This window comes from Lepidochelys kempii, chromosome 5, assembly GCF_965140265.1.
Source record: "Lepidochelys kempii isolate rLepKem1 chromosome 5, rLepKem1.hap2, whole genome shotgun sequence".
NCBI lineage: Eukaryota > Metazoa > Chordata > Testudines > Cheloniidae > Lepidochelys > Lepidochelys kempii.
Window position 1 is genome coordinate 33,798,933 of NC_133260.1, and position 27,182 is coordinate 33,826,114.

General features: G+C 41.4%; 1 protein-coding gene across 3 annotated transcripts in view; it reads left to right on the forward strand.

Annotated features, from left to right (window-relative positions):
• ITGA1 (integrin subunit alpha 1) overlaps positions 1-27,182 on the forward strand; it is a 129,590-nt gene that overhangs the window by 91,693 nt on the left and 10,715 nt on the right. For all 3 annotated transcript variants that reach the window (XM_073343911.1, XM_073343913.1, XM_073343912.1), the window contains 13 exons: positions 4,144-4,310; positions 4,627-4,763; positions 6,478-6,588; positions 7,208-7,293; positions 7,490-7,625; positions 12,862-12,942; positions 15,942-16,018; positions 16,785-16,874; positions 18,014-18,125; positions 20,883-20,996; positions 21,662-21,766; positions 22,409-22,513; positions 26,024-26,116. In XM_073343911.1, the coding sequence (XP_073200012.1) occupies positions 4,144-4,310; positions 4,627-4,763; positions 6,478-6,588; positions 7,208-7,293; positions 7,490-7,625; positions 12,862-12,942; positions 15,942-16,018; positions 16,785-16,874; positions 18,014-18,125; positions 20,883-20,996; positions 21,662-21,766; positions 22,409-22,513; positions 26,024-26,116 (1,414 nt within the window). The remainder of the gene's footprint in view (positions 1-4,143; positions 4,311-4,626; positions 4,764-6,477; positions 6,589-7,207; positions 7,294-7,489; positions 7,626-12,861; positions 12,943-15,941; positions 16,019-16,784; positions 16,875-18,013; positions 18,126-20,882; positions 20,997-21,661; positions 21,767-22,408; positions 22,514-26,023; positions 26,117-27,182) is intronic.

The window sequence follows — 27,182 nt, forward strand, 5'->3', positions numbered from 1 at the left end:
CCCAAGAACGCGGTGCGGGGCCTCCGGCCAACCAGCCACTCCACCACAGAGGATTGCCCAAAAAAAAGAAGGCTGTCATTCAATAAATTTTAAAGTTGTAAACTTTTAAAGTGCTGTGTGGCATTTTCCTTCCCTCCTCCACCACCCCTCCTGGGATACCTTGGTAGTCATCTCCCTATTTGTGTGATGAATGAATAACGAATGCATGACTGTGAAGCAGCAATGACTTTATTGCCTCTGCAAGCGGTGATTAAAGGGAGGAGGGGAGGGTGGTTAGCTTACAGGGAAGTAGAGTGAACCAAGGGGCGGGGGGTTTCATCAAGGAGAAACAAACAGAACTTTCACAGCATAGCCTGGCCAGTCATGAAACTGGTTTTCAAAGCTTCTCTGATGCGTACCGCGCCCTCCTGTGCTCTTCTAACCGCCCTGGTGTCTGGCTGCGCGTAACCAGCAGCTAGGCGATTTGCCTCAGCCTCCCACCCCGCCATAAACGTCTCCCCCTTACTCTCACAGATATTGTGGAGCACACAGCAAGCAGTAATAACAGTGGGAATATTGGTTTTGCTGAGGTCTAAGCGAGTCAGTAAACTGCGCCAGCGCGCCTTTAAACGTCCAAATGCACATTCTACCACCATTCTGCACTTGCTCAGCCTGTAGTTGAACAGCTCCTGACTACTGTCCAGGCTGCCTGTGTACAGCTTCATGAGCCATGGCATTAAGGGGTAGGCTGGGTCCCCAAGGATACATATAGGCATTTCAACATCCCCAACAGTTATTTTCTGGTCTGGGAATAAAGTCCCTTCCTGCAGCTTTTGAAACAGACCAGAGTTCCTGAAGATGCGAGCGTCATGCACCTTTCCCGGCCATGCCACGTTGATGTTGGTGAAACGTCCCTTGTGATCCACCAGAGCTTGCAGCACTATCGAAAAGTACCCCTTGCGGTTTATGTACTCGGCGGCTTGGTGCTCCGGTGCCAAGATAGGGATATGGGTTCCGTCTATAGCCCCACCACAGTTAGGGAATCCCATTGCAGCAAAGCCATCCACTATGACCTGCACATTTCCCAGGGTCACTACCCTTGATATCAGCAGATCTTTGATTGCGTGAGCTACTTGCATAACAGCAGCCCCCACAATAGATTTGCCCACTCCAAATTGATTCCCAACTGACCGGTAGCTGTCTGGCATTGCAAGCTTCCACAGGGCTATCGCCACTCGCTTCTCAACTGTGAGGGCTGCTCTCATCCTGGTATTCATGCGCTTCAGGGCAGGGGAAAGCAAGTCACAAAGTTCCATGAAAGTGCCCTTACGCATGCGAAAGTTTCGCAGCCACTGGGAATCGTCCCAGACCTGCAACACTATGCGGTCCCACCAGTCTGTGCTTGTTTCCCGAGCCCAGAATCGGCGTTCCACAGCATGAACCTGCCCCATTAGCACCATGATGCATGCATTGGCAGGGCCCATGCTTTCAGAGAAATCTGTGTCCATGTCCTGATCACTCACGGGACCGCGCTGACGTCGCCTCCTCGCCCGGTATCGCGTTGCCATGTTCTGGTGCTGCATATACTGCTGGATAATGCGTGTGGTGGTTGATGTGCTCCTAATTGCCAAAATGAGCTCAGCGGCCTCCATGCTTGCCTTGGTATGGCGTCCGCACAGAAAAAAGGCGCGGAACGATTGTCTGCCGTTGCTCTGATGGAGGGAGGGGCGACTGACGACACGGCTTACAGGGTTGGCTTCAGGGAGCTAAAATCAACAAAGGGTGTGCCTGTACATCAAGGAGTATTTCAGGCAGGACTGCACGGAGGGTTCCAATAAGAAATGGTGCACCAAAGTTATCGTTGTTATTGGAACAAGGAGGTTAGCCTGGCCTCTGATTGATACATGGCTAGATTAACCTCGCTGCGCCTTCTCTGTGACTGACTGCAGTGTGATCTAGACAGGGGAGGAGGAAAATGAGTACAAAACAAATCTGGTCTATTTCTTGTTCTGACCCACTCCATCTATCCTTTACATCTTTGGCTGGCAGCAGACGGTGCAGAAGGACTGCATGCCATCCACATCTCATGGCTGCTTGGCAGAAGATGGTACAGTACGACTGCTAGCCATCTTCATCTCTTGCCTGCCTGGCATAAGATGGTACAATACGACTGCTAGCAATCCTCATCACTTGCCTGCCTGGCAGAAGATGGTACAGTACGACTGCTAGCAGTCCGTATCGCCTGCCTGCTCACCATAAGACGGTTCAATAGGACTGCAGGACTAAAGAGAATGACCTGGTCAAGTCACTCCAAATTTAGTCCCTGCGCCCATGTCTGCCCAGGCGCTCCCAGCCGACGTGGCCAGGAGCACCTCGGACACGACGAGGACGACTACCAATCGTATTGCACCGTCTGCTGCCAGAAGGCAATGGGTTGCTGCTACTGTGCAGCAAAGCCGTACCGCGTCTGCCAGCACTCAGGAGACATAGGGTGACGGTTACCTGAGCTGGCTCCATGCTTGCCGTGGTATGGTGTCTGCACAGGTAACTCATGAAAAAAGGCGCGAAACGATTGTCTGCCCTTGCTTTCACGGAGGGAGGGAGGGAACGGGGGCCTGACGACACATACCCAGAACCACCCGCGACAATGTTTTAGCCCCATCAGAGTGCTCCATTGTGAGTGCTCTGGACAGCACTCTCAGATGCCCAATTGTTTGCCATTGCTCTGACGCTGGGAGGGGCGCTTACAGGGTTGGCTTCAGGGAGCTAAAATCAACAAAGGGGGTGGCTTTACATCAAGGAGTATTTCAGGCAGGACTTCACGGAGGGTTCCAATAAGAAATGGTGCACCTAAGTTATCGTTGTTATTGGAACAAGGAGGTTAGCCTGGCCTCTGATTGATACATGGCTAGATTTACCTCGCTGCACCTTCTCTGTAAGTGACTGCAGTGTGATCTAGAAGAATGAGTCCCCTAGTCAGGGGAGGGGGGGGAAGCAAATCTGGTCTATTTCTTGTTTTGATCCACTCCATCTATCTTTTACATCTTTGGCTGGCAGCAGACGGTGCAGAAGGACTGCATGCCATCCACATCTCATGGCTGCTCGGCAGAAGATGGTACAGTACGACTGCTAGCAGTCCGTATCGCCTGCCCGCTCACCATAAGACGGTTCAATAGGACTGACTGCAGGACTAAAGAGAATGACCTGCTCAAGTCACTCCAAATTTAGTCCCTGCGCCCATGTCTGCCCAGGCGCTCCTGATCGACCTCACAGAGGCGACCAGGAGCACCTCAGACATGACGATGACGGCTACCAGTCGTACTGTACCGTCTGCTGCCACAAGGCAAGGGGTTGCTGCTACTGTGTAGCAATGCCGTACCGCGTCTGCCAGCATCCAGGAGACATAGGGTGACGGTTACCTGAGCGGGCTCCATGCTTGCCGTGGTATGGCGTCTGCACAGGTAACTCAGGAAAAAAGGCGCGAAATGATTGTCTGCCCTTGCTTTCACGGGGGGAGGGAGGGTGGGAACGGGGGCCTGACGATATGTACCCAGAACCACCCGCAACAATGTTTTAGCCCCATCAGGCATTGGGATATCAACCCAGAATTCCAATGGGCAGCGGAGACTGCGGGAACTGTGGGATAGCTACCCACAGTGCAACGCTCCGGAAGTCGACGCTTGCCTCGGTACTGTGGAAGCGCTCCGCCGAGTTAATGCACTTAATGCACTTAGAGCATTTTCTGTGGGGACACACACACTCGAATATATAAAACCGATTTCAAAAAAACCGACTTCTATAAATTCGACCTAATTTCGTAGTGTAGACATACCCTAAGTCCCTTTGACTTGCAATGAGATTTAGGCTCCTAAGTACCTAACAATCTCTTTAGAAAATGGGACTTAGGCTTCTGTCACTTAGATGCTTCTGAAAATCTTATCCTTTGTGCATTTCTATGGAAGGTCTGAAGAGTATTCCAGTAACTGCTCCTTTCCCATTATACAGTATACCTTATAGTATGTATAGTGTATGTCATTATCTGCCTATATCACTGTATGTATGTTCAGTAATGTACAGTATTGCACAGTTTGACAAGTTTGTTTTTAAAATGCTAAAAGATTTACATTATTTAAGTGTCTTCTTTTCTCTTGGTGTTTTCTTAAGGTCTCGTGATGTAGCTGTAGTAAATGTTTCCATGAATTTCACACCCAATAAAATCAATATCCAAAAGAAAAACTGTAATATGGATAAAAAAGAAACAGTATGCATAAATGCCACAATTTGTTTTGAAGTCAGACTAAAGTCTAAAGAAGATACATTAAATGAAACCAGTAAGTAGACAGCAAGTCATCGAATCTTTGCATGAAAACCTGCTCTATTTGCATTTGAGTTTGTTTTGGTTTGTTTTTTGGTTTTGGTAGGTTGGTTTGGGTTCCCTCCTCCCCCCCAAAAACAGCATGCAACTCTGAAATGATTATTTTTTAAGTATGATATTCACAATCTATAAAAATATTAAAATTGTTAATATTTTATTAGTTTATTTTTTAAAAAACAGCAAAAATAAATGGGGAGAAAAAAGAGTAGGGAGATGTCTATCTGCTTATAATCCTATCCACATAGGTTTTATTATTTCAATTATCTTTGTAGGTATACAGTATTGGGCTACGCTTGACTCACAAAGACAGATATCTCGAAGCTTGTTCATGGAAAGTCAAGAAAGGAAGATACAAAAAAATATCACTGTCAAAGGGTCAGAATGTATTAAACATAACTTCTACATGTTGGCAAGTAAATCATATAAAGTGGCTTTATTTTCTCATTGTTACACTACAGTTATCTCAAAGTGCATTTTTATTGCATTAATGCTAAAATAGATTAAAAAGGCTCCTTACATTCACAATCATTGTCAATAGCCGGTATACACATTATTAATCAGTTTCATAGTATTAATATTTCTTTGACTATATATTAAATTCTCCTAGCTCAATTTAATTTTTATTTCTTTGTTATTTATCTTTAAAATCCAAATAACACATTTGGGCTGAATTCATCAGCCATGTAAAGGATGGTGGTGATGACTTAGGTGTGAGCAAAAGAGTCAGCTGGAAGATGTGAGATGAAAGTGTAATTTGCACATTGGTGCAATTCTTTGCTAGTGTAACTCTAATTAGGGTTGGGACAGAGTATGTGTGAGATGACCAGAGCTAGACCTCTTTACTATGAAAAAATAAATGTAAAGCAGTTAGCAGTTCATATGAAAGGTCCATTATGATCACTGGTTTTATAGAATCATTAGGGATTTACACTATTCAATACCTATTCTTAAAACATCTAGCACTGAATACTCAAAAGGATTTCGGCATTGTCACACTGAGCCCAATGACTGGCCCAACTGACTCTTTAAAGGGGAAAGAATGAGAGCACAAGCATGAGAATGACTGACTCTGTAGCCTGATGCTTGGACTACTTACCCAGGATGTGGGAGACACAGCATCCAGTCCCCCTGCTCCAGTGATTCTTTCATTATTTATCCACAGTGCAACTTCATCAACAGGAGAGACAGAGTGACTCCCTATATCAGAATATCCCATAGTATAATGGTTAGAGCACTCATTTGAGAGGTGGCAGCTCCTCCTCCTCTCCACCCCTCAAGCTGCTTTGTGTAAGCTCACCTATGGGAGCCCAATCCGTTAGGCAGCCTGTGAGCACATCTACTGCATCAGGCCTCTTGGGGGAGTTAGGGGACCAAACACCTTTCTTCCCGTGGTCTGTGAATCACGCAAGGGCTTAGGTGGGAGATAGGCATCTGGACGCTCACAGGGAGGCAGCAGTGCACTTGCTCAGAAACACAAGTGCCTAAGGAGCTTTTACAGCAAAAACTTAGGTGGCGGGCGAGTTGAGATGCCTATAAGGTCATTGGGAGTTTTGTGCATCGCAGTGGTCCGAGAACTGGGACCTACGTTCCTAACTCCTGTTGTGCACCCATATCCTAGCAACTCCACAGTTGCTTGCTGAAAAAATTACCCTACTGGTATATGATGCATAAGATTTGCTTGAACGTGCAATATGTGTAAGAATAATGGGCACAGATTCATCCCTGGCACAAAAGGGCACTCCATTCATGTCCGTGGGCCTCGTATTTGCCTATTCCAGGGCTGCCTTTGAAAAATAAGAAGTATAAAAGTAACTGTAAATGTTGACGCATTGAAGATCTTGAATGATTGTGCATTGGTAGAGGGATGGACTAGATGACCTTTTGTGATCTTATGGGACATGTATTTTGGAGGTTTTGGTTGGAAACCAGCTGGTCGTCATTAGCTAACTAGACCAAGTTGTTCCTTTTCCAGATATTTTTCCTACACTGTGGTTCTGATGAGAATGAGACTGAAAAATATTGCACTTGGGGGGGTTCTCCGTATTTATTCTCCTTTAGAGGCTTCCATACCAATAGTGGTTTTAAGGGAAAATGTCAAACAGTTTCATTTATTTCATTTCTAGGACAAGCCTGATTTTCAGAACTCTGTAAAGGTTTTGTTGGAGTTCAATTTTTCCAACCCAGAGAATGGGCCAGTTCTCGATAGTGACCAGCCGAACTCAGCATATGAATATGTAAGTCATTAAGATTCATTGCTAATATCTAGAGTATTTAAGCTGAGATTCACCCCTCTCCAGACAGTTCCTGCAAGGCCTAAAGCTGGATGGCTTAGTCCATAAATTGGCTAGGGCTGGACAGTGAGAATGGAGGGGCCAGGCTGGGAGATGCATTCTCCCATGAAACCTCCATTGGTGGGGACTTTGACTTCAGTGGCATTTGAATCAGGTTGTGAAGCTCTAACTGAATTTTAAAGCTGAATGACCTGCCCATAGGACACTCCAGCGAAAGGAGGCAGCTGTATCTAGTCTACAAATTAGAGCAGGGGAATGTGTCAGGACTCATTGGTACTATTCACAATTTTGCCACTGACTCACTCTGTGATTTTGGTTAAATCACTTAACCTTTCTGTTCATCCATGCATAGGTATCCCTCTTCTGCAGCTGGGTAATAACACCCAATAATTTCACAGGGTAGCAGGAGGCTTCATTAACTAATAACAACAAAGGTCTCCATGACAGTCAAACAAAAGGTGTTTTATAATGTAAAATACATAATGACTTGAAATGCTGATACTTAGATTTTGATTATACTTACAACAAAATGTGAATACAACTATCAATATTATTGTTGCAGATTCCTTTCACAAAAGACTGTGGAATCAAAAATAAATGTATTACAGATCTCGTTCTGATTATAACAACAAGTATAGCTGGAGACAGGTAACTACACTGAAACTTAACATAGCTGCCATACTAATAAAATAGAGATTCTGTGTTCTGATAGAATACTGGTGATCAATGTTTTCTCAATCAAAGAGAAAACAGTATGGCCATGGGAAAAAGTTCCATTGCTTAATTTTTTTATCAGTTTGTAATGTAAAGATAATTAACACAATTATTTTATTTTATTTTACAGTTCCTCTCCATTCATCATAAAGTCAAGCAATGATAAGTTCAACGTGCTACTGTCTGTCAGGAATAAAAAAGACAGTGCCTATAATACCAGAGTCTTAGTACAGTACTCTCCAAACATTATTTTTGCTGGAATTGAGGTATAGATTTTTCAATTTATCACAATCTGATGGAGAGATTTGAGGGGGTTGGTCTATTAAGCTGCTAAACTAGGGACATCAGTTTGAGAATTATCATGGGACTAAAATTAATTAGGCCAGTGCAAACCAAGCACCATTATGGTCTTTAAGGAAATGGTTGAGAAACAGTACTGTTCAATTGAGGATGATGTCAGAGCAGTGAAGATACATAGGGCCTAAATCTGCCTTCACTCCCACCAGAGACACAAGCTGGGTGAGGTAATATCTTTTATTGGACCAATTTCTGTTGGTGGAAGGGACAAGCTTTTGAGCTTCACAGAGCTTTTCCTCATGTTCTTCAGCTTTAGCCTGATGCTCTGGTTATCTTCTCCAGACCTGAGGAAGAGCTCTGTGAAGTTTGAAAGCTCATCCCTTCCATCAACCGAAGTAGGTCCAATAAAAGATATTACCTTACCCACCTTGTCTCTCTTATATCCTGGGACTGACACAGCAACAGCATCAAAGCAAATTCATTTACATCAGGAAGACGATGTAACTCTTTTGACTTAAAGGAACCATATTCATTGGTGTAAGTGAAAGGAGGAATCAGTTCCATGAATGCAGTCTTGGAGGAGGCTCTGCATCATATCATCATAGTCAAAGGGCAAGAAGGAGCACCTACAGCAGCAACAGTTGGGAAGAGGGGATTATGAAATGCACGGGAAGGGGAGAATAACAATATGTGCTTTGCTGACATTCTGATATCAGGGGTACGGGGAAGCACCTTATCAGTTAAAACAAATATTAATAATAAAACATGTGATGACCTCAGGGCTATAGAAAGTTAATGATAAACAATTCTGAAGTTACCAAGATGATTGGTTTGATTAGATGTCAAGAATTTAAAATGTTGTTGATCTATTTATCATGGGCCTGCTTTTTAAAAGTGTGCATGTAATTATGTGCCTAAGTTGTGTACACAGTTTCCACCATTATATGTACAAATCAAGTATTTGTGCATACAAATGGCCAGTTAGATCCAGTGCTTGATTGCATGATTCCTGGTGTGTATGAAGTAAATGCTAGATTTATATGGAGTCATGGTAATTGTGCTTGCAAGTAGGCGTGACTGTGCATGCATTTTTGTGCATTCTGAGTATGAAACAAGAACATTATAGGAGAAGTGTAAACAAGCCAAGACAGCTGGGAAAGCAGAAGAATTAAAAGCATTGCACAAAGCAGTGAGGAAATAACAAATGTTGGACAAGAAAAGTTTTGGAATGAAGACACTCAACAACTGGCAGGAGCAGCAACAAAACAAGATATGAAAACGATATACAAAAGGGTTAAGGTGTACAGAAACACAATCAGGGCAATAATGCAAGTTGTCAGACAGCCTCCAGTGAATTAACAACCAATGTCAAAGAGGTGATTAAAGTCTGGAAAGGAACATTTTGACAAAATGCTGAACCCTGTAGTGGGAATGTGGATTAAAGATGTCTGCTGCTTTCATCAACTTCACAAAGGCATTTAATTTGGTTTGGAGTGAAGTATTGTGGAAAGTAGTAACATCTATATGGAGTTCCAGGTAGGATAACCGCAGTGAAAAAAGTTATGTATGAAGTCTCCTGTTCTTCTGGTGGAAGATTAAGCATCTGATTCAAGTAAGAGGGGTGTAAAACAAGAGGGCATGGAATAACCAACACTATTTATCATGTTCCTAAATTAGATGTTAAGAATAGTAGATGAGATGGAGGGTGTGACATTGTGTGATCTAGAATTAAGTTCTGTAGCTTATGCAGATGACATTGTACAACTGCCAGACACCTTTGATTTAAATATGATACTCTTCACTACCAGGGAAAATTGGTGTAGTCAACTTGGACTTACAATACATGCCAAGAAGATTAAGTGGTTGCATCTTGTGAAATGGACAATAGATGAAGTGTTGAAATGCAGCAGTGGTGAAGCCATTGAACAAGTGAAATTTTATGTGTACCTAGGAAGCTTGATCATTGTCGATGGTTCCATCAAAGTTGAGGTTAAAACATGTACTTTGGCTACCAAAGTGAAAATTTATCAAGCGAGTTTATTAACGTAGTACTCTGGAAGTAGCTGCATTAAATTAAATGGATATCAGAAGGCTTTAGGCAGTAGGGATGAGAGTTCTTCGGAAGATGGCAGGTATAAGAAGTGGGATAATGTTAAAAGAAATGAAGTTAGGAGGAGAGTAGAATGGCTGCAATCAAAAATATTATAATGGTGGGGACATTGGACAAGATAAACGGTAGAAAGGAAGCCAAAGAAAATAATGCAAAAGACAACCAGGGTCAGTCAGACCTAGAGGCTGATCAGACTTGGTGATGGAACATCATACATAGGGACATGACCAAGCTGGGCTTAGTGGAGGTACAAATCATGGTCCAAAATGAATCATAGGACTGGAAGGGACCTTGAGAGGTCATCTAGTCCAGTCCCCTGCACTCTTGGCAGGACTAAGTATTAGCTAGACCTTTCCTGACAGGTGTTTGTCCAACCTGCTCTTAAAAATCCCCAGTGATGGAGATTCCACAACCTCCCTAGGCAATTTATTCCAGTGCTTAACCACCTTTTGACAGTTAAGAAGTTTTTCCTAATGTCCAACCTGAACCTCCCTTGCTGCAATTTAAGCCCATTGCTTCTTGTCCTATCCTCAGAGGTTAAGAACAGCAATTTTTCTCCCTCCTCCTTGTAACAACCTTTTACATACTTGAAAACTGTTATCATGTCCCCTCTCAGTCTTCTCTTTTCCAGACTAAACAAACCCAGGTTTTTTTTTTCAATCTTCCCTCATAGGTCTTGTTTTCTAGACCTTTAATCATTTTTGTCACTCTTCTCTGGATTCTCTCCAATTTGTCTACATCCTTCCTGCAGTGTGGCGCCCATAACTGGACACAATGCTCCAGTTGAGGCCTAATCAGCGCGGAGTAGAGTGGAAGAATTACTTCTTGTGTCTTGCTTACAACACTCCTGCTAATACATCCCAGAATGATGTTCGCTTTTTTTTTTTTTTTGCAACAGTGTTACACTGTTGATGCATGTTTAGCTTGTGGTCCACTATGACCCCCAGATCCCTTTCCCCAGTACTCCTTCCTAGGCAGTCATTTCCCATTTTGTATGTGTGCAACTGATTGTTCCTTCCTAAGTGGAATACTTTTCATTTGTCCTTATTGAATTTCATCCTATTTACTTCAGACTATTTCTCCAGATCATTTTGAATTTTAATCCTATCCTCCAAAGCACTTGCAACCCCTCCCAGCTTGGTATCATATGCAAACTTTCTAAATGTATTCTCTATGCCATTATCCAAATCATTGATGAAGATATTGAACAGAACTGGATCTAGAACTGATCCCTGCGGGACCCTACTCATTATGTCCTTCCAGCATAACTGTGAACCACTGATAACCACTCTCTGGGAATGGTTTTTCAACCAGTTTTGCACCCACCTTATAGTAGCTCCATCTAGGCTGCATTTCCCTAGTTTGTTTGAGAAGGTCATGCGAGACAGTGTCAAAAGCTTTACCAAAGTCAAGATATACCTGTCTACCACTTCCCCATCCACAAGGCTTGTTACCCTGCCAAAGAAAGCTATCAGGTTGGTTTGACACAATTTGTTTTTGACAAATCCATGCTGACTGTCACTCATCACCTTATCTTCTAGATGTTTGCAAATTGATTGCTTAACTATTTGTTCCATTATCTTTCTGGGTACAGAAGTTAAGCTGACTGGTCTGTAATTCTCCGGGTTGTCTTTATTTCCATTTTTATAGATTGGTACTATATTTGCCCTTTTCTGGTCTTCTGGAATCTCTCCAGTCTTCCATGACTTTTCAAAGATAATCGCTAATGACTCAGATATCTCCTCAGTCAGCTCCTTGAGTATTCTAGAATGCATTTAATCAGGCCCTGGTGATTTGAAGACATCTAATTTGTCTAAGTTATTTTTAACTTGTTCTTTCCCTATTTTAGCCTCTTCTGATCCTACCTCATTTTCACTGGTAGTCACTATGTTAGACATCCAATCATCACCAGCCTTCTTGGTGAAAACTGAAACAAAGAAGTCATTAAGCACCTCTGCCATTTCCACATTTTCTGTTATTTCTCCCCCCCCCCCGCCCCTCATTGAGTAACGGGCCTACCCTGTCCTTAGTCTTCCTCTTGCTTCTAGTGTATTTGTAGAATGTTTTCTTGTTACCCTTTATATCTCCAGCTAGATAGATCTTGCTTTGTGCCTTGACCTTTCTAATTTTGTCCCTATGTACTTGTGTTAGTTGTATATACTCATCCTTTGTAATTTGACCTAGTTTCCACTTTTTGTAGGACTTTTTTTTTTTAGATCATTGAAGATCTTCTGGTTAAGCTTGGGTGGTCTCTTCCCATACTTCCTGTCTTTCCTACACAGTGGGATAGTTTGCTCTTGTGCCCTTAATAATGTCTCTTTGAAAAACTGCCAAATGTCTTCAGTTGTTTTTCCCCTTAGAGTTGCTTCCCACAGGATCTTATCTACCAACTCCCTGAGTTTGCTAACATCTGTCTTCTTGAAATCCATTGTCTTTATTTTGCTGTTCTCCCTCCTACTATACCTTAGAATCATGAACTCATCATTTCATGATCACTTTCACCCAAGCTGCCTTCCACTTTCAAATTCTTAGCAGTTCCTCCCTATTTTTCAAAATCAAATCTAGAACAGCCTCTCCCCTAGTAACTTTCTCCACCTTCTGAAATAAAAAATTGTTTCCAATACATTCCAAGAACTCATTGGATACTCTGTACCCTGCTGTGTTATTTTCCCAATAGATGTCTGAGTAGTTGAAGTCCCCCACTTCACCACTGAATGGTGACACTGTACTGCTCCCCATATTTGTAAAGATGCTTTGGGATGAGAAGAGAATTATTTTGCATGTAGGCATATTTTAAACTCAAGCCCTATGCATTTTGTGAAGTTCTCTGTACACTTTCACTGATAATAATAGTAATTCTGATATAACTTTATATAACAATATTATGATAAAAATATTTTACATATGTTATGAAACAAATGTAGAAAGTCATATCCATTAACAATTTGAATTTTAGATTATGATGATGATGGAATGTAACTATTACAAAGAATGTGGTATACTTCTGGACTGTTTAATTTTTAATTAACACATTTTTAAAATGTTTCACATAAAAGTGAAATCACTCTTGTAATGATGTGACTCTTTCTGTCTAGGGTATACAGAAAGATAGCTGTGAATCCAATCACAATATTACCTGTAAAGTGGGATACCCTTTCCTAAAGTCTGGAGAAGAGGTAGGAAACTGTTAATGGAATATTTTTGGAGAGGGCAGCAGCCCTGTATGGCAGCTGTCCATCCTGAGCTTTGCTACATGATCAGTTATGTATTTATGCACCAATTAAGCTTCTAGATGTAAATAAATCTCAAATAACTCCATGTCAATGAAAAAAGAACTCCCTCCCCCCCACACACACACCTCACTGTGCCTCCGTAAAATAAAACTTAAAAGGTCCCCTTTCTAATATAGGTCTAGATTTTGTCTCTATGGAAATAGCCATGTAAGATCCAGGAAATGCCATGATGTCCCCCCACCCCCCGCACATTTAACTTTCAATTCTTCACGGAAGAAACCTAGCCTCTATAATGAATGGGGAGAGATAGGTACCTTAGAATGTGATTCACAAAAGCCATGTGTGAGAGAGGTGTGTCCTAAACCCTGCCCCTCTCACAGAGATAGTTGTCTCATTCCAGGATGCAGGGACACACCTGGCTCTGCTAGTCAACCACAAACAGAAACCCTTCTCTTGGAATCAGGCAGTTTAGCCACCTAAGCTGGGTTTTGTGAGAATGAGTTAGGCATGTGCCTCACTCACACAAAACAGGAGGTTAAGATGACACCCACCTTATAACTTTTAGCTCAGTGGTTATGGCACTCAATTAAAGAGCAGGAGCACTGTGCCTTGGGTATCCCACCTTCCAGGTGGATGCTTTAGCTAGCAGGTTACAGAGTCATTCTCTCTCTCTCTCTGTTTCTGGCCCTATGGCTCTTTAAGAATTTATCCACAATGAAACCACTTCAACGGGTGAGACTAAAGGAGCCCCACATTGAAATATCCCCATCAGGCAAAAGGGGGAGTTGAATCAGGGTCCCCCACATCCCACGTGAGTGCTCTAACCACTGAGCTAAAAGTTATAACATTGCCGCTGCCACCGCCTTTTCCATTCTAAATGGGACCCAACATGATGATCAGCCTACGAGCACACCTACTGAATGGGGCCTCACATGCGAGATAGGCAGGCAAACATCAAACTTTCCCCAGTTCCAGATCGCTCTGGGGCTTACTCAGGAGATAGGTGTCTGGATTCTTCCACTGAGGCAGCAGTGCACATGCCCAGAGAGAGCTTTTACCCTAGAAATGTAGGCACTGATTTTACATGCCTAAGGGTTCAGCAGGAGTTTTGTGGCTGGCTCTACCACAGGCCCTGCCCCCACTCCACCCCATCCCACCCCCTCCCTTGAGCCTGCCATGCCCTTGCTCCTTCCCCTTCCCCCACAGAGCCTCCTGCACACCATGAAACAGCTGATTGGGAGGTACGGAGAGGGAGGGGAGGTGCTGATTGATGGGGCTGCTGCTGGATGGGAGACGCTAGGAGCCGGGGGGGGAGCTGATGTGGGGACTACTGATGTATTACTGCGGCTCTTTGGCAATGTACATTGGTAAATTCTGGCTCCTTCTGAGGCTCAGGTTGGCCATCCCTGAGCTAGATGAAAGAAAATTTCCTATAACCTCAACATTTTGCATAAGAAACATACCTAGAGACCTGGAAGTAAAAATGTTTAAACAATTGTAAACTATTTCTTTATATTTTAGGAATAAATTTCTGGTAGCCCAGATGTATTCTTTGGTGATTAAATCAAATGTCCAGATGCAGCACTTTAAATTTGGACTTCAGTGTTTGTCCTTATTTTAAGCTATTTTACAATCAATTGCACTTAAATTGCTCTAGGATAAAATATTTTATTCCTTTTATTCTGGGGTACACCAAATCTTGTGCAGATATAATAAATTACCTTAGATTCTCTCTCACACACCAATATACACACTTTTCCAATTCCAGTCTCTGAATAGTAGCAACTAGATAAACTGTTCTTTCCATGTAGACAAATCAGGACAAACCCCACTTATTATTCCCATTCGCAGCTGCTTAAGAGTCTTCTCATTTTACTTTCCAACTGTTATTGTCAGTTTGTCTGCAGCTAGAGTCCTTCAATTCCCACTCAGTCTGAAAACCTAGATGTTTCATACCCTCATTTGCATTCAGATATTAATTCGTCTAATTGGCTGATAAACAGTCCCAGTAAATTCCTGTTCTAGGTCTCTTCCTGACTTCCTTATATGCTCAAATTGCCCATACAGTGTTCTCTGGATCACTTATACTAAAGTTGTGCACACATTTAAACCAATGGAGAAATAAAGAGCTTGAATTCAAATTCCTTTAGATTAACAAACTGTAAGATTGCTATATCACATAATTACCAAATGCTACATTTTCATTAAACCAAAGCAAAACTGCTACGGTGTAATCTGTCTAGTGATGCTGAGAGGTGCATGTTTAGAACAGAGCTTCCAACGCCTTCCAAGTGACCATGTTATGCTATATTGGCCTTAATTATAGTCATTAGTAAATTGTTGTAAAATCCAGGATTATTTATTTGTTTAGATTTCTTAAATACATTTTAAAAATACTTATTCAACACTCTAGGCACCTTTGCCATGTATTAAAAATGCCATCACATTAGTACGAACAGATGCAAACCCAGCAGCCTCTTCTAAATGAGGAAGGGAAACAGCCCATACCAGCTATACGACCAAGGCTTTGTATACAGATCCCTCCCTAAAGGCCTGATAGCTGTTGTATCAGGCTCTTGGGATCAACAGATGTGGAATTCTTAAATCAAGGAAATTAAATTTACAAATTGGAATTTAAATATGTAATTTTATTTTAATTATCTTTTATACACACATTATATATTCAATTTTATTCTGAGCCACCAGTTTTGAAAAATTGGCCCTGAAGTGTGATAACCTGACTGCTATTGGATTTCCTTTTCATTTTGGGCAAAATCCTGAAGTCCTACTCGTTCAGTTAGATGGACTGAAAACTCAGTATGGACTCATAGATTTTTGACTTAGGAATTTTGCCAGTTTTCATCTGAATACATTTTAATGTTTAGCTGAGTATTACTCTCCTTTTCTTAGTATCTTTTTAAAATATGTGTTTTCTCCCCCAGATTTCTTTCAGAATAGTATTCCAATTCAACGCTTCTTATCTTCTGGAAAATGCTACTGTTCAGGTGTATGTAACAAGGTTAGTTACCAAAATTGCTTTTATATCTCAAACTTTCCTTTTAGTTACTGTATAGCTTGCGCTCCAGCTGGTATGACAGAGATGGGGGGTTTTGGGGGGGGGTTGGCTCAAAAGAGAATATTAAATGTCCAGAATGGCCAGCTTTAGAGATGTACAGAACTATTGGTTTGTTTGAGGCTATCAAATGATGTGGATTAAATAAATGGACATTCATTTATAGAGGCCAATGAGACGAGTGACTCAGATTTTCTAGCCTCAACCACAGAAGACATCTGTTCTGATAAGAAAATTACCATACATTGTAACACAATTTGCAGTCTCTGCCAAGGAGAGAGGCCTAGGCCTCAAATAGCAATGGTGTTGCAGCAAGTCAAGATTGAGGTGCCTTGCCATAGCTGCATGGGTAAATTGGACTGCACCTGCCTGTAATATATGGTGTCACAGGAAATTACAGGGATTGTGTGATGGAGATTGCCCCTACTTGATATGATGTAGCTATTTTCAATCTACAGCAGTTTGTATTCTCATTTCTACAAGGGTGTAATTTTGACTTTGGCCTAATGCAGTATGTACCTTTTACTTACTGGAAAGAGCCATTTCAATTTATTTTTAAAAGACCATAATTAACTTGAAATGGCCAGTGGGATTTTTTATATCCACAGCTGCAGGTATTTCAGTCTCTCAGAGCCCTCCCCACCGACTATACATACTGTGTACTGAGGAGTATCATAATCTGACCAGAGTGGTATGTGTTGTTCTGTTCTAGTGACAGCGAAGAACCACTTGAGACCCTGACTGACAATGGAGGAGACGTTAGAATCCCAGTAAAATATGAAATGGGATTAATATTTTTAAGGTATTAATGTTTTTCTGTATTTAATTTTCTAGTATGGGATACAGCAGACATTTAAAGAGACTATTGTGTGGTTTTGCTGTTAGCTTGTACTTGGTAGTGTAGACAAAAGACAAACACTGGTCTCGTGAATAAAAAGCAAAGGGTTTATTGAAATGGATCAGTCACTGTCCGCAGCAGGCTGCAGCCACTTTTTATTTATCTACATGTGATTTATAGGATGACTAGTGCAATAGCAGCTTTCGCTGACTCTCATACTTTGTTCTGTTCATTCAGAGGTGTGTCACGTGCGTTAGAAAGCATAGCTTTCCCCTCGTAGTGAAAACTAGCATTTTGTATTGGCCTTCTATTGTTTTTTTTTTTTAAGGTTTCATAAATTAGCCTTAATTTCCAGATTCTCAAAAGCCTTTTATCAGTTCACATATACATTTTTAATTCAAGGGTTCTGCCATAGTAAAGATATATTCTTTGTTCTCAGGAACAGTTGAAATTCAGTTGAATTCCATCCTTAGAAATATGTGTGCAGGGTATGCCTACATATATCAATATGGGATGTGCTGTGTGTATATTTGTATATGTAAATGATTAGGCTGAATTCATTCCAACTGGGATTTTCAAAGCATCTGAAGGCAGTTAAGTGCCTAACTCCCATTTTTGCTTCTGAAAATTTCCCACTCTTTGTGTTACTTCGTTGACTTAAATCATCCCTAATAAATGGGTGTCAAATCTAGCTTTGAATACAGGTCCTCCCCATATGGAATAGAGTTAAATTTGACCCATCTGTTTTTTTCCACCTTTTCTCTTTTCTGTTTGTTTATTAGGATTCTGCCTATTTCGCATGGCACTAGGGTTGGAGTGAAGTACTGCTCAGTGTGAGCAAGGCAGTGTAGAGTCAGGCCTTGAATCCATCTTTCTTTTATGAATGATTTGTTCTGATATAGTTTTAACCAAACAAGGGATTTGTAATGTACATTTGTACTTAAAAAGACACAAGCACTTCTTAGAAAATGTGCATTAATGGAAATAGTAGCACACTGTAATAAAACTAGCCCTGAAGGATTAACTTAAAGTAACAAAAAGTTCTCTCTAATTAACTTAGAGTGCATGATTATAAAGGTTTTGTTGTTTTTTTTAACCCACAGTCATTTGAAAGATCCCAAAGAACCCCATATTATAATTGCCGCAAATGATACAGTTCCTGCTGTTATTAATACAACTGAGAACATTGGGGATGAAGTTAACATAAACTATAAGGTAAGAAACAGGAGCTACAATGATACTATAAAGGGACTAGTTCTGTTTTTGAACTTGGTTGAATGCACTTATGTCCTTTGCTAACCTATTACCTAAGTGTCACATTTGCAACATATTAAACCTCCTACAGCAGCATTTTGTGTTTTTTGCTTTCAAAATATTATATATCAGCGATATTCAAATGTGATCTGTGGGCCATGGAGCCATTCAAGACGGTCAATGGGAAAGCATGTGCCATTGAAACTAGAAGCTTCCCTTAATTCATTACAGTTTGTACTTATTTTTGAAAATTGATATTTCCAGAAACTAGCTAGCTTTGAAGGAAGTACCATGCTCTAAGGACTTTGCATTTCTAATTAAATGAAGATGGCAAAGTAGAATACTTGGGCTGGAAGAGACATTTAGTGGGTTATAAATCCCTCACATTGTAGCAGGACTGATTTTAGTTATCTCTAAAACATCCCTGTTTCCCAGTTTTAAATCTAGCATTGAATATTAGTCCTATCCGTATGAAAAGTCTGAATCAGCAACTTTCTGTGTGTAATAGATGGGCCTTGGGAAAGGACTAACTCTTTCTATGCAGTAATTACAAAGGTGAAATTGTTATCCCTCTGTTATATTATATCCCACCTATGTCGTTGTTACCCACCCATACTTTTTAAACATTACAGTTTAGATACAGTATTCTCCAATCTTTGTGTTAATGTTAAAATTAAGAGATTGTTTGAGGTGGGATTATCTGATTTCTAAACCCTACCTGACTGAATAAAGGCAGAAGCTGAGGGGCTGCAAAGCGCGTAGTCAGAAATCTGATAGACAGTGTCCCTGCTACTAGCTTGGGGCCCTGCTTGTAAGTGATAGTCCTCCTCCCCACCCCTTCCTGCAGAGTGCTGATTCAGAAGGAGCAGAAATTTGTGTGTGAGAGAGAGAGAAGCCACTCTGATCTGAGAAACAAGTCAGACTGAGTTGAGATAGGGAAGGAGGGGAGCTGCAAGAAGACTGTGTTGCTTTAGAGCTGATCTAAGAGTCTTTGGGGAAGAACATTCTTTTGAGCCAGCTAGTACTGCTGCCAGAAGCCATTTCCTTTTCCCAACAATGGCTCCTCTACTGCTTCCCAAGTTAGAGCATTGTTTTGGACTTGAACACGGAGTTAAAAATAGAAAGAAAAGCCCCTAGGAACTCATGTAATACAAGCCCTAAAGGGAAAACAGATGAGCTGTACAAGGGAGTGGCAAGAAATGTAGAATATGTCAAAATAGAAACGCGGACTGAATCCTGTCTTTCTGTCTGCATCCACCTATTTATTCATCAGATACATAGTAAACTGCATTTGCTAATTCTGGAGTACAATTAATACCTGTCTGCTGCTTGAATAAAATTAATGGAGCTCACATCATGCTCCCTTTCACCACTGGCTGACTGCATAGTTATGAAGGGTTAAATTTAGAGGCGAGAGCAACAAGGGTGATGTTATGGTGGACATGTGCTATAGACCACCGGATCAGAAGGATGAGGTAGACAAGGCTTTCTTCGGACAACTAACTGAAGTTTCCAGATCACAGGCCCTGCTTGTAATGGGGGACTTCAATCACCCTGGACTATAAGGTGGATAGAAAGCTGGCTAGATCATTGGGCTCAATAGGTAGTGATCAATGGCTCCATGTCTAGTTGACAGCCAGTACCAAGCGGAGTGCCCCAAGGGTCGGTCCTGGGGCTGGTTTTGTTCAATATCTTCATTAATGATCTGGAGGATGATGTGGATTGCACCCTTAGCAAGTTTGCAGATGACCCTAAACTGGGAGGATTGGTAGATAGGATACAGAGGTCCCTAGACAAATTAGAGGATTGGGCCAAAAGAAATCTGATGAGGTTCAGCAAGGACAAGTGCAGAGTCCTGCACCTAGGAAAGAAGAATCCCATGCTCTGCTACAGGCTGGGGACCTACTGGCTAAGCAGCATTTCTGCAGAAAAAGACCTGGGGATTACAGTGGACGAGAGGCTGGATATTAGTCAGCAGTGTGCCCTTTTTGCCAAGAAGGCCAACGGCAAATTGGGCTGTATTAGTAAGAGCATTGCCAACAGATCGAGGGAAGTGATTATTGCCTTCTATTCGGCACTGGTGAGGCCACACCTGGAGTATTGTGTCCAGTTTTGGTCCCCCCTACTACAGAAGGGATGTGGACAAATTGGAGAGAGTCCAGCAGAGGGCAACGAAAATTATTAGGGGGCAGGGCAACATGACTTACGAGGAGAGGCTGAGGGAACTGGGGTTATTTAGTCTGCAGAAGAGAAGAGTGATGGGGGATTTGATAGCAGCCTTCAACTACCTGAAGGGGGGTTCCAAAGAAGATGGAGCTAGGCTGTTCTCAGTGGTGGCAGATGACAGAACAAGAAGCAATGGTCTCAAGTTGCAGTGGGGGAGGTCTAGGTTGGATATTAGGAGACACTTCACTGTTTCACTAGGAGGGTGAAATAAACCCAATCACTGGAATGGGTTACCTAGGGAGGTGGTGGAATCTCGATCTTAGAGGTTTTAAGGCCTGGCTTGACAAAGCCCTGGCTGGGATGATTTAGTTGGTGTTGATCCTGCTTTGAGCAGGGGATTGGACTAGATGACCTCCCGAGGTCTCTTCCAACCCTAATATCCTATGATTCTATGAAGGGGGGGGGGGGGGGGAACCACAGTCAAACACCAATAAGATAAGGAAGGTCCTAACTAGAAAACAGAAAATACAGAGTTGTTCTTGTTTCTTGTAGATTGAAAAAGGTGAACACTTTCCAGTGCCACAACTCACTCTGCAGATTTCATTCCCCAACTTGACTTTGTCCAAAAACCCCATTCTCTACCTAAGTGGATTGTCATTTTCAGATGTAAGTTATGACTATAAACGTGAATGCACCTTCATTTTATTCTAAAGTTTAAATGTTTTTCTTCCATTTTTTTGTGTTTGGTGTCAGAAAATGAAAGACTCAATTTGATTACATATGGGCACTTAAATTTAGCTTTGATTGCAATCTACATGATAACTTGGATTTGGAATAAGATGTAAACCTTCTTGAAGAATTTCTAGAAATGTAGCCGTTCACAAAATAAGGCCTGCCTCGCTTTGGTGTTTGAACAATAATTTGAAGATATCAAGATTAATTTCATTTATTGTCAAGCGCGTGGCTTAGTGGTTAGGGCACTGAAAAGCTTCAGCAGCATCCTGCTTTTCACTGAAGCATATAGCTACATGCACACTACCTACCACTGCCAATGGTGTGCAGATTAGATGTAGCCTAAATTACCTCATAAAAGACTGTCATATTTGTAATGAGAAAGATAATAAAAATAATATGCTTCAATAGGTATGTCACCTTCATTTTGCTCTTCTATGCTCTGGTTATTAACAAATGTATAGAAATGGGTATACTATAAAATGATCTTGTTGTTACAGTTGCTAAATCTTAGGGTACTGACCTATTTCTGGAGCTTTTTCATGTTATTATTTTGGACCTTCGGGCAGTAAGAGAGATGTTGGTATTTTTTCTAACAGAATGCAGTCTGCCAAACCAGTCACCCTATAGATCCATTCAAGATCAATTCTGGGACGCTGTTTGTGGTGGCAAAAAAAAAAGAGCCTACAAAAGATACAAGTATGGTAAGCCTGTCTAAAATGTGTACATTCATTGCAGTATTTATCTGGAATGTTTTGAGTTGAATATTTCTAATAAATACTGTTAAGATATTCCTTCATATAATTTCGTCTTAAATATTTTAATAGCTGAAAGCGTTACCTTTAAAGGTAACATGCTATATTTTTTTATTAGCTCTTGCTGCAAAAACTGCACATGAAGCTGAACTACACATCCTTGGTCCAGATCTTCGACTTGTGTAAATCAGCGTAGCTCCGTTGACTTCAGTGGAACTATGCCTATTTACATCAGTGTAAATCTTTTATCCTTGTCCTTCTTGTCTAATGAAATAAATATTAAGTAATATTTTAAAGACCTGACCTTCCACTTCCTGGCAACTTTGTTTAGTCATTTCCAACTATGCAAAATTGGTACAAAATGCTAGCATTCTGATATGTTACATTTGAATTAAAAAGTAAGCTTGGTTATTTCTGTGTAATTTTTTTGTCTAGCCAAGCCCCGGTAATCAATATTCTTTTAGTGTTAATAACACATACAACTAACCTATAGTAAATTACAAATCACTAGTCTATACATCGGATGTTTTATTCTAGAGAGTCGTATTAAAATGTTTAATTACTAATTCCTGTCCATAAACATTTAAACAGGACTGTGATACATACAACTGTGCATCTATTAATTGTACTCTGGCCCCATCTGATATAACTCAAGTGAACATTTCATTAAGATTATGGAAACCTACCTTTATAAAAGTAAGTAAGCCTTCTCCACATTGAGTATAACTATGGGTTTGAAACAATATTAAGCCAAATATAATGCTTAGACAGTTATATTTCTTTTAATCTTCAGTCTTCTAGTACTTGAAATTGTTTCCTTACTATTTTAAGAATTCCCTTGAAATTAACCTACATATATTCTGTTACTGAGGTACTCAGAACATCAGAATTAAAAATGCATTTTCACCAGAGCTGCATAGAAAAGAATTATTACCTACCTCTGATGTGATACCTCTGTGTATATGACCCAAAATAGCATTCAGATTATAGCTAATATTTCACATTGCAAACTCCTATTTCAGCAATTCAGTTTTTCAAGACTCTATTTCCCTTTAAATATCTAAGCTTTGCCTTGTTTTTTGGAGATGTATTAGGGTCCACTCCTGCAAACACTTATGTATGCACTTAACTTGATGCTCATTAATTATACCTACATGCTTAAGATATTCATGTGTGCAATTTTTGCAGGATCAGGACTTTAAATATGTCAGTCTTAATTTCATATTTTTTGTTTCTTTCCCATAATTTTAACTATACTTGGGGTTCAATCCTACAAGTACTGAGATGTACTACAAGTACTGGCATGTTGCAGGATCAGACCATAGGTCCATGTGCATTATTTCTGTCTTCACTGTTTGAAACTTTCATAGAATATCAGGGTTGGAAGGGACCTCAGGAGGTCATCTAGTCCAACCCCCTGCTCAAAGCAGGACCAATCCCCAATTAAATCATCCCAGCCAGGGCTTTGTCAAGCCTCACCTTAAAAACTTCTAAGGAAGGAGATTCTACCACCTCCCTAGGTAACGCATTCCAGTGTTTCACCTCCCTTCTAGTGAAGAAGTTTTTCCTAATATCCAACCTAAACCTCCCCCACTGCAACTTTAGACCATTACTCCTCGTTCTGTCATCTGCTACCACTGAGAACAGTCTAGAGCCATCCTCTTTGGAACCCCCTTTCAGGTAGTTGAAAGCAGCTATCAAATCCCCCCTCATTCTTCTCTTCTGCAGACTAAACAATCCCAGTTCCCTCAGCCTCTCCTCATAAGTCATGTGTTCCAGACCCCTAATCATTTTTGTTGCCGTTCGCTAGACTCTCTCCAATTTTTCCACATCCTTCTTGTAGTGTGGGGCCCAAAACTGGACACAGTACTCCAGATGAGGCCTCACCAATGTCGAATAGAGGGGAACGATCACGTCCCTCGATCTGCTCGCTATGCCCCTACTTATACATCCCAAAATGCCATTGGCCTTCTTGGCAACAAGGGCACACTGCTGACTCATATCCAGCTTCTCGTCCACTGTCACCCCTAGGTCCTTTTCCGCAGAACTGCTGCCTAGCCATTCGGTCTCTAGTCTGTAGCGGTGCATTGGATTCTTCCGTCCTAAGTGCAGGACCCTGCACTTATCCTTGTTGAACCTCATCAGATTTCTTTTGGCCCAATCCTCCAATTTGTCTAGGTCCCTCTGTATCCTATCCCTACCTGCCACCGTATCTACCACTCCTCCTAGTTTAGTATCATCCGCAAATTTGCTGAGAGTGCAATCCACACCATCCTCCAGATCATTTATGAAGATATTGAACAAAAGCGGCCTCAGGACTGACCCTTGGGGCACTCCACTTGATACCGGCTGCCATCCAGACATGGAGCCATTGATCACTACCCGTTGAGCCCAACAATCTAGCCAACTTTCTACCCACTTTATAGTGTATTCATCCAGCCCATACTTTAACTTGCTGACAAGAATACTGTTGGAGACCGTGTCCAAAGCTTTGCTAAAGTCAAGAAACAATACATCCACTGCTTTCCCTTCATCCACAGAACCAGTAATCTCATCATAGAAGGCAATTAGATTAGTCAGGCATGACCTTCCCTTGGTGAATCCATGCTGACTGTTCCTGATCACTTTCCTCTCGTAAGTGCTTCAGGATTGATTCCTTGAGGACCTGCTCCATGATTTTTCCATGGACTGAGGTGAGGCTGACTGGCCTGTAGTTCCCAGGATCCTCCTCCTTCCCTTTTTTAAAGATGGGCACTACATTAGCCTTTTTCCAGTCATCCGGGACTCCCCCCTATCACCATGAGTTTTCAAAGATAATGGCCAATGGCTCTGCAATCACAGCCGCCAACTCCTTTAGCACTCTCGGATGCAACGCATCCGGCCCCATGGACTTGTGCACGTCCTGCTTTTCTAAATAGTCCCTAACCACTTCTTTCTCCACAGAGGGCTGGCCACCTCCTCCCCATGCTGTGCTGCCCAGCGCAGCAGTCTGGGAGCTGACCTTGTTCGTGAAGACAGGCAAAAAAAGCATTGAGTACATTAGGTTTTTCCACATCCTCTGTCACTAGGTTGCCTCCCTCATTCAGTAAGGGGCCCACACTTTCCTTGGCTTTCTTCTTGTTGCCAAAATACCTGAAGAAACCCTTCTTGTTACTCTTAACATCTCTTGCTAGCTGCAGCTCCAGGTGTGAATTGGCCCTCCTGATTTCATTCCTACATGCCCGAGCAACATTTTTATACCCTTCCCCGGTCATTTGTCCAATCTTCCACATCTTGTAAGCTTCTTTTTTATGTTTAAGATCCTCAAGGATTTCACTGTTAAGCCAAGCTGGTCGCCTGCCATATTTACTATTCTTTCGACACATCGGGATGGTTTGTCCCTGTAACCTCAATAGGGATTCTTTAAAATACAGCCAGCTCTCCTGGACTCCTTTCCCCCTCATGTTATTCCCCCAGGGGATCCTACCCATCAATTTCCTGAGGGAGTCGAAGTCTGCTTTCCTGAAGTCCAGGGTCCGTATTCTGCTGCTTACCTTTCTTCCCTGTGTCAGGATCCTGAACTCGACCAACTCATAGTCACTGCCTCCCAGATTCCCATCCACTTTTGCTTCCCCTACTAATTCTTCCCGGTTTGTGAGCAACAGGTCAAGAAAAGCTCTCCCCCTAGTTGGCTCCTCCAGCACTTGACCAGGAAATTGTCCCCTACATTTTCCAAAAACTTCCTGGATTGTCTGTGCACCGCTATAGTGCCCTCCCAGCAGATATCAGGGTGATTGAAGTCGCCCATGAGAACCAGGGCGTGCGATCTAGTAGCTTCTGCAAGTTGCCGGAAGAAAGCCTCATCCACCTCATCCCCCTGGTCCGGTGGTCTATAGCAGACTCCCACCACTACATCACTCTTGTTGCTCACACTTCTAAACTTAATCCAGAGACACTCAGGTTTTTCTGCAGTTTCATACTGGAGCTCTGAGCAGTCATACTGCTCCCTTACATACAGTGATGCTCCCCCACCTTTTCTGTCCTTTAGCATCATGTACAGAATTAATGTGCTGTCCCACTATGCCTCTCTGTGATTTTTCTATTTATCATTCCGTTTTGCTCTCCTACCACCTCACAACCTGAACTTAGTTCTATGCTGTTATTCATCTCTGAAATTTCAGTCTTAAAAATATTTAACATAAACAGTGGTGTCTTGCTTTCTTCCAGGCAAGTGTTCACAGTTTACATCTCATTGTAAGAGCATTACTTCAGAGTGAAAACTCATCACTGATTTTGAGAAGAGACAATCAAAAACGAGAGGTATGTGCGACCCTAGTCTCTGACACCCATTGTAGGATTTACCCTGTTAATGACATGTTTGATATGTTACCTGCCGCAGTGAACCACACTTCTCTGAGGAAGAGATCTATAATTTTCTATCTATTCAGAGTAAAAAAAAAAATGTCAGAACTAACTTAAAATAATATTGAATGATAGAAAAACTATGCTATTTATCAATTTACATATGAAGTAGAAAATTATTCACCTAATCTGGAGCTAACCATTGCAGTACATTAGTGCTTCCCCTGTCCATGTGGATATGAGACACACTTAAAATGACTCTTTTAAAAACATTAATAATTTAAAAAGCAGCTGTCCTAGGTAGTCTTGAAAAACAATGTCCTTTAGAAACAATTCTGCTTATATGCAATATTTTCCTCTAATTGTTTCCTCCTCTTCATTACCAAGAGTATTTATATGAAAATAAGATTTTATTTCTTAAAGCTACATCTACCCTGACTGTGCAATCCTCATTTGCAATACCTCTTATGGCCTGATCAACTCCTATTAAAGTTCATTGCCTATTAATGGGAGCCAGTATAATCATCTCTATCCTATTTTTTCGTTTAACTTTTATTTAACTCTTTAAAACATCTTAGAATACATTGCATAAAGCTATACAAAATAAATGTATTGTATTGTTTTCTAGGGTAATTTCTTGTTTGTGTAATATTGTATTAGATAACTACACTGGTAACTCTAGGTAAAAAATCTTACTGTATGTTACTGTGCAGTGCCCCCAAGAATTTCTGAAAGAATGACCTTCAGAATGAATTAGTTCTTGTACATATTACTTTGGGAACTACTAATTACATGCCAGTGATAAGCCATAAGCTTTTTCTTTATTTTACTACATACATTCCTTTTAAAACACAGATTAAAATTTAGATCATAAACTAAAATGAAGTTTGGCTTCTCTTGAGGATAAACTGAGCTACCTCTACATTGTGATATGAATCAGAAATACCTTGTTTTAATTATAAAAAGTCATTGAAATTAAATGTTTAGTTTACAAATTTTAAGGCCTTGCTGCACAAGAGAGTTG